Raw genomic sequence first — 7,751 nt, 5'->3', positions numbered from 1 at the left:
TGCAGTGTGTTGCCCATGTCTCACAGTGCAGTGCAGTGTGTTGCCCATGTCTCACAGTGCAGTGCAGTGTGTTGCCCATGTCTCACAGTGCAGTGCAGTGTGTTGCCCAAGTCTCACAGTGCAGTGTGTTGTCAATGTCTCACAGTGCAGTGTGTTGCCTATTTCTCACAGTGCAGTGGTACAGTCAGAGCCTTCTTCTCCTGGGCAGCTGGGCCCTGATTCCGACCTGAGTTAAGTTGCAGACAAAGGGAATGTAGCGGAGCGCAGACCAACCTGTAACAGTTTGAACCCGACGCATGGCGCAAATACTTGGCCGTATCATCACATAGTTCCATGGTTAGTGCAGGCAATAGACAAGGGTATAGCCTACTATTGTACACTATTCTCCCTATCATAATTCCATGTACACTGATCTTCCAACATTACCATGGGTTAAATAACTGAATGTGGCAATTTTCTGAATGAATAAAACCGATGTATTTTTGATTCATCAATATATTTCATGTTTATTAAAGGCTCTCCAAAATGTTTTATTTTATTTTTATGATTCGTACATACTTTCATAACCCCAAAATATGCCTAAATAATCTACAAGATCAGAGTATTTTTTAACCTACCAGTTGGTGTTGAAACGGAGTCGAATATATGTATATATTTAGATGTCTTGCTTTAATTGATCCCTATTTTCTGAACCCGGTCTCTCTCGATGTATTCTAGTCTGTCGACAAAATTCGAATTAAAGGTACACCGTATTTAAAGGGATGGCTTAAGATAAGTGTACTGAAAACCATATTCAATGAAAACTCCACGAGAAAATCTGTTGGCCAACAAGTGGGAGGGTTTTCAGCTGTTGAATTACATTTATTCGGCGCTCGCAAGAGAACCACACCTGCAAAACTCGTTATGCACCAGCATAAGATAAGTCTYAATACCAACTACTGAGWAATGCGTAGGAAAGGCGTGCGTAAGAAAGGTGTAGTTTCCTAAATCGGGAATCGGGCCCATCATACAGCTGGCCTTCCTAATCTGTGGTTGTAGTTCCCCTAATTAACACTAGGTGTCAGTAAAACGCTCCCTGACTGTCAGTCACTGTAGCCAGTACAGTCAAGCAACTCTGTTGGTGATGAACTTGTTCCTTCTGGTTCAGTCTTGTTTTCTATCAGGAAACAGAATATGCATTTAAATCCTATTGCTTCAATAATCTTAAAGTCGGGTTTTACATCATTGAGGAGAGATCAAGCAGTCATGTCCCTATTTCAGATCTTTATCTCTGAAATGAACCCGTATAATAAACGACCAGTTCAGTCACATTACAGAGCTGAGACTATTACTGAGAAACACCATACCAGGGATACAACAGGAGAGTTTTGTATTTGTATTTATTATGGATCCCCATTAGTTCCTGCCAAAGCAGCAGCTACTCTTCCTGGGGTCTGGCAGAATTAAGGCAGTTATACAATTTTTTTAAACATTACAATACATTCATTACAGAATGCACAACACACTAAGTGTGTCCCCTCAGGCCCCTACTCCACTACCACATATCCACAACACATAATCCACATTTATTTATTCAGACCCTTTGCTATGAGCTCAGGTGCATCCTGTTTCCATTGATCATCCTTCAGATGTTTCTACAACTTGATTGGTGTCCACCTGTGGTAAATTCAATTGATTGGACATGATTTGGAAAGGCACACACCTGTCTATATAAGGTCCCACAGTTGACAGTGCATGTCAGAGCAAAAACCAAGCCATGAGGTTGAAGGAATTGTCCGTAGAGCTCCGAGACAGGATTGTGTCGAGGCACAGATCTGGGGAAGGGTACCAGTACCAGAGTTTGCCAAAAGGCACCTAAAGACTCTCAGAACATGAGAAGCAAGATTCTCTGGTCAGATGAAACCAAGATTGCAATCTTTGGTCTGAATGCCAATTATCACGACTGGAGGAAACCTGGCACCATCCCTACGGCGAAGCATGGTGGTGGCAGCATCCTGCTGTGGGGATGTTTTTCAGTGGCAGGGACTGGGAGACTAGTCAGGATCGAGAGAAAGATGAAAGGAACAAAGTACAGAGATCCTTGATGAAAACCTGTTACAGAGCGCTCAGSAACTCAGATTGGGGGGTGAAGGTTCACCTTCCAACAGGACAACAACCCTAAGCACACAGCCAAGACAAAGCAGAAGTAGCTTCGGGATAAGTCTCTGAATGTCCTTGAGTGGCCCAGTCAGAGCCCGGACTTTAACCTGATCGAACATCTCCTCATGCAACCTGACAGAGCTTGAGAGGATCTGCAGAGAAGAATGGGAGGAAAAAAACTCAAGGCTGTATTTGCTGCCAAAGATTCTTCAACAAAGTACTGAATAAAGGGTCTGAATAATTATGTAAATGTGATAGTTCAGTTGTTTATTTTTTATATATTTGCAAACATTTCTAAAAACCAGTTTTTGCTTATGGGGTATTGTGATGTCATTATGGGGTATTGTGATGTCATTATGGGGTATTGTGTGTAGATTGATGAGGGGGGAAATTATTGAATTAATTTTAGAATAAGGCTGTAACGTAACAAAATGTGGAAAAAGTCAAGGGGTCTGAATACTTTCCGAATGCACTGTACGTATCTGAATCACTAAGAAAATAATTGAATCAATAAATATTCAATGAATATTCCTTGATTTAATATTCCTTCATTGGTTCATCAGGTAGGCATTACTATGTGAACTTAATTGGGGGGGGACAAAAAGTAATTGGGGGGGGGGGACAATCTCAATTGACATTGAAAGGGCCTACATTTACAGTCTCTTTACTCTGTCCAGCATGATGACAATCAATGAAAGGTAGACAGTCAGGCGATGGACTATTTTGTTGACGTGAAAATATAATACATTTAAAGTGCGGACCTTTGTGAAGACCGAATGCGGCAAAATAGCCCTGAACTAGGCTTTTACAGGACATTGAGAGGAAGTGGATGGATCTGACTCAATTCCTTGAAAGGCATGGTGTGATAGGAGATTTACATTGGGTGTACAAAACGAGGTATTTTTTTATTTATTTCACCTTTTATTTAACCAGGTAGGCAAGTTGAGAACAAGTTCTCATTTACAATTGCGACCTGGCAATTGAAAGCGTTCCACGTGGATGCTGGTCCATGTTGACTCCAACGCTTCCCACAGTCGTGTCAAGTTGGCTGAATGTCCTTTGGGTGGTGGACCATTCTTGATACACACAGAAAACTGTTGAGTGTAAAGAACCTATCAGCGTTAGAGTTCTTGACACAAACCGGTGCGCCTTGCACCTACTACCATACCCCGTTCAAATTCACTTAAATCTTTTGTCTTGCCCGTTCACCTTCTGAATGGCAGACACGGAAAGAGCAGGTGTCCTTAATGTTTTGTCCACTCGGTGGAAATCTCTGAGGCAGAGGAAAGGCTTGTACACAGTAGACTTATAATAAACAGCTTACACAGAGGTCTGGATCGTATCATACAAGCTAATGCCAAGCTATTTATATATAATCTAGTATTAAGATTCTCCTGCTTGATACAGCTCATGGATCGACTATAGTAACTAACATGGCTTTTGTTTTAATTTAAGCTAGTCTGGAGCTAGTCTTGAACTAGTCCAGACAGTTATTCTCATCAGTTTCATGGTGCTTGCAGCAGTGAAGTACAGTACAGTGTGAAGGAAGGCACATCCTGTACATTACAGTAGACCTATAGGCTACTTGTCTAGGCAGGTTTCAACAATGTCTAGCCCACAGCCTAGAGTGCACCACAGACTTATATAATCGGAGTGCACATGGCTTTTACACCTGGCTGAGTGAGAGAGGAAAGAGGGAAGGAGGATACAGTACGTGGTATTGGCCTTTGTTCGTGCCATTGGATATTTGAGCTGAGTATACAGTAGGCTAGGTTACAGTACTGCCCCGTGGCCACGGTGTAAAACCAATATGTATGACGCAGAGGAAGCGCACTCTGATGTCCCAGGCACATTAATAACCCCCCCCCCCTCAATCACACACACGCTCGCTCGACACAGACAAACGTAGGCCGAATTGCATAGGCTACACGATCCAAACAAGAACACTCTGATTTGGCTCATTCCTTACTTTCTAGAGAGATAGGCCTCCAATCATTCAAAATCTAATTTAGGCCTAAACCTTCATTGACCTTCCACTATTTGTCCACTTGACTTTATTAGTATATTTTCCATGTTAAAAGATAAGATGTTCAACTCCCCCAAATTGAGAGACTTGGTATCTACTATGAATCTGATGCAATGTCTCGGGCTATTGACTGGCCTGAAATGCTGAGGTAAATTGCATCAGCCAGTCATGGATAATGAGATGTATCGTTGTCTGGGGTGACAGTTTAAAAGTACCCAATCAGAGGCTTGTCTGTTATGATTGATGCTTTTACAAACTAATCGCTGCAAGGCATGGGCGTGTTTTAATTTTAGCCTCAACGCCAATAGAATTTTGAGCGTGGTTTGGAATTCCTACGTATTTGGGACACGCATCTCTGATTCGCTACCACCACATGAAAATCAGCCTCTCTGAGATATAATTGGTTGAAAACATAGTCATAAGTGTCGAACCCATTTTGACTCTTGGATATAAATTTACCATGAGAATACGCCATTTGGTATCAAGAGAACGACTATACGACTGAGCGCAAAGCTTTCTCCGAAGAAACCTTAAGATCAACTCCTTAAAAAACGGTTTCATAAATAAGTTCTCGGTTCGTCGTAAACTACCGGCTGGCTTGGATAGCTAGCCAAACGGTTTTTGCCTGTTTTATTTTTTATACGAAAAGCTAGCCAAGCGGCTACTATGGATTTTTAAGTCAGTATGCGGCGAAACTAATGCATCGGCATGCATCGTGCAAGGCAAAACGGACTCCGATACTCCATCTTCACAACTGCCAAGCAGTTGGGCTCTAATACTGTCCGCGGTATTACTGTGAGCCAACCTATACCGCTCCTCCTTGATCGAAGGAAGCTAACATTACCTAGRTAGCTAATAAATTGAGTCCTCAACCCAATTATTCTTTATTTTTTACCATCACTTCATTTGAAAATCAAAAGACTAGTTACTGACCAAAATGAAGCCTAAAGATATAATCGCCGGTAAGACCAGCCTGACTAGTCTGTGGATCTTCGGGTACGGCTCTCTGGTGTGGAAGCCTGACTTCAAATACAAGAGTAGCAAGGTCGGCTACATCCATGGCTATAAGAGACGCTTCTGGCACGGAGACAACTTCCATCGTGGAAATGATGACCTAGTAAGATGAATATCAATATTTACTATGACCATAAAGTGTTGTTGCATGTACAGTTTGATACCACGCCCTGATGTGGCCGCTGTACAACTTGGCTACATGGCTAACTATGGCTTTATTTAGTCTGTGTTGTTGCTGACCTATTTTTCTCTCCTACGCAGCCCGGGAGAGTGGTGACGCTGATTGAGGATGATGACGTAAGTGGAACTTCCTCCTAAATGATGCCTTTTTGGTTTTATGTACTTTCCACAGAACTCAAACCTTATTACTCATTTCCATTTATATTAATGCGAAATATCCACTTGTTTGTCTTTGAACGACCTGTCTAACAGACATCTCTAGCTTTTCCTCTATACAAAATGTCAGCTTGAATGAAGTGTCTAATGACATCTTACTTCCAATAGGCAACTACCTGGGGCGTGGCCTTCGAGGTGACCGGTTCCCAGGTCGAGGAGTCCCTTAAGTATTTGAATGTGCGCGAGGCCGTGTGCGGCGGTTACGTCACCAAGCTCGTAGACTTCATCCCCGAGGATGACCACTCGAACCAGACCCAACAGGCTCTCCTCTACATTGCTACCCCAGACAACCCACTCTTCCTGGGGCCCGCCAGCCCTGAGGTGATAGGGCACCAGATCGCCACCAGGCAGGGCAAGACGGGTCACAATCTGGAGTATCTTCTCCGCCTGGCTGAGTTCATGAGGAGGAGCTGCCCTCACGTAGACGACCCACACCTGTTCTCCATCGAGGCTGCTGCTCTGGCCCTAGTGCCGTACCTGCTAGGGGCCCAGTAGCCCATACCCTTCCATCTATACTACGATTAGGGCTCTCCTATTGGTACCCTAGTACATATGGTGAACTACTGAAGTAGTGTCTGATGTAGGGAATAGGGTGCCATTTGGGATACAGCCTTAGTGTAAACGTGTTATCTGTAACAGGCTAGCCCAGTCAGTCTCTAACTTCATAAAAACAGATGCGTTCCAGTCCTTTTGTGTATTTGTAAAACCTGTAATGGTGTAGCTTGTCTTAGCCCATCCACTGTTAACCTGACGCCATAAAGGACTGACTTGAAGAGGTACAAAGGGAAGCATGCACTTTGAGTTGACGAGTGCCTGCCTCTTTTATAATTTGTTTTTACCCAAGCATGAATATTTAGTTGGTGTGAAGTTACTTTGTCAAGCCAGACAATTTAAGGGACTCTGTGTACTAGATGTCACTGTTGACCAAACGGTTCTATCTTTTCAGTTCTGGTTTAGGCACTACTGTATTTCAGTCTTAAATGGGACACTGCTTTAACGGTTCTCAGTTTCATGTCCATTAATGAACTACTGATGTAGGTACTATCTGGTGTTTTTTTTTTTTTTAATTTCAACTATTGTCACTCATTTACCAACTGGCTGATATGTTACATACACCTTTGTTGTAAAAGGTTACTTTTAAATCCAGTCGATTAGAAGATCCCACCAATAAATGGTCAAAACATCCTTTTGTGTTGCTGTTTCTGTTCCTAATCATGGTCCATAGCTGTAAGTAGGCAGTGTTCCGATCTACCCAAAAAGAACTGTCTTCCACCAACCATCCATATTGTCATCTCAACTTGGTATGGGGCCGATACCAGCACTCCTATACAACCACTGCAAAATATGACAAGTTCAGGCGAGGAACCCATTGGCTCCATGTTTGGATAAACATGATCTACACCATGCTGCTGAATGCCAACCGAGGGAACATGCAGTACTCATTACAAGGCGTCGACCAACTGCATACGTACACACAGCACTCCCAAACATCTCACCAGAACACACACAGGTGTCAACCAAATACACTTCAGGGTACACCTCCCCATTGGCTGCTGAACACAAACACACACAGTGCTCTCTAACATTGGCTGGCACACGGTGTCCTTTTGGATGTGACTCAAATCAGACTATCTAGGTCCGGTCTTAGGTAACCTGTTACCGGGGGTGACGGCGCATCCCTGGAAGTCGTGTGGTTAGATTCTGCAGCTCTCTGATAGGTCAGGAAGGACATGGAGACGCATCAACACCTGAGGCCAATACTCTAGAACATAGAGGGAACCTCATACTGGTTCTAGAACACTTTAGATGGCAATTCTTCTAAAGAAAGAATTCATTTCCCATTTTGAGTTACCACAACGGAAGGCGGCAGAAGATATAAAATCGAGGAAGACTGAACAATCGTTTATGGTAAAAGCAGGTACACGTGTCGACATTCTCTTAACTTGACCATTAACAGAATGCCCATAGCTTACGATAAAGGATTTCGGAATTGACATCACTTATAAGGGCCACTGACCAACTAAGCCATCGTGGGGGTTTCATAACAGTCCATCAGCGTTCAGTTTATCTAACTGGTATCCTCTAGATCAAAAATTGCAACCATGCTTGAATGTGACACACTGGACAAACCCTTCCACTCGTCTGAAAGAACATCACCAAGAATAACCCTTCCACT

At 43.1% G+C, this 7,751-nt stretch overlaps 1 protein-coding gene across 1 annotated transcript; it reads left to right on the top strand.

Moving 5' to 3' along the window:
• The first annotated feature begins 4,614 nt into the window (after positions 1-4,614).
• LOC111953559 (glutathione-specific gamma-glutamylcyclotransferase 1) lies at positions 4,615-6,760 on the top strand. Its single transcript, XM_023972927.2, has 3 exons — positions 4,615-5,282; positions 5,441-5,476; positions 5,684-6,760. The coding sequence occupies exons 1-3, from the start codon at positions 5,103-5,105 to the stop codon at positions 6,068-6,070; spliced, it is 603 nt and encodes a 200-aa protein (XP_023828695.1). The 5' UTR covers positions 4,615-5,102; the 3' UTR covers positions 6,071-6,760.
• The last annotated feature ends 991 nt before the right edge of the window (positions 6,761-7,751 follow it).

The sequence above is a fragment of the Salvelinus sp. IW2-2015 genome, linkage group LG27 (genome assembly GCF_002910315.2).
Source record: "Salvelinus sp. IW2-2015 linkage group LG27, ASM291031v2, whole genome shotgun sequence".
Taxonomy (NCBI): Eukaryota; Metazoa; Chordata; class Actinopteri; order Salmoniformes; family Salmonidae; genus Salvelinus; species Salvelinus sp. IW2-2015.
The sequence above is the reverse complement of the archived record's forward strand: the minus strand, read 5'-3'. Positions and strand labels throughout refer to the sequence as shown.

Bases quoted from the DNA above. Each gene is read 5' to 3' on its own strand.
- LOC111953559 (XM_023972927.2), top strand. From the start codon at position 5,103: ATGAAGCCTAAAGATATAATCGCCGGTAAGACCAGCCTGACTAGTCTG. The intron at 5,283-5,440 runs GTAAGATGAATA...TCTCCTACGCAG, and splicing joins ATCGTGGAAATGATGACCTA to CCCGGGAGAGTGGTGACGCT. The intron at 5,477-5,683 runs GTAAGTGGAACT...TACTTCCAATAG, and splicing joins CGCTGATTGAGGATGATGAC to GCAACTACCTGGGGCGTGGC.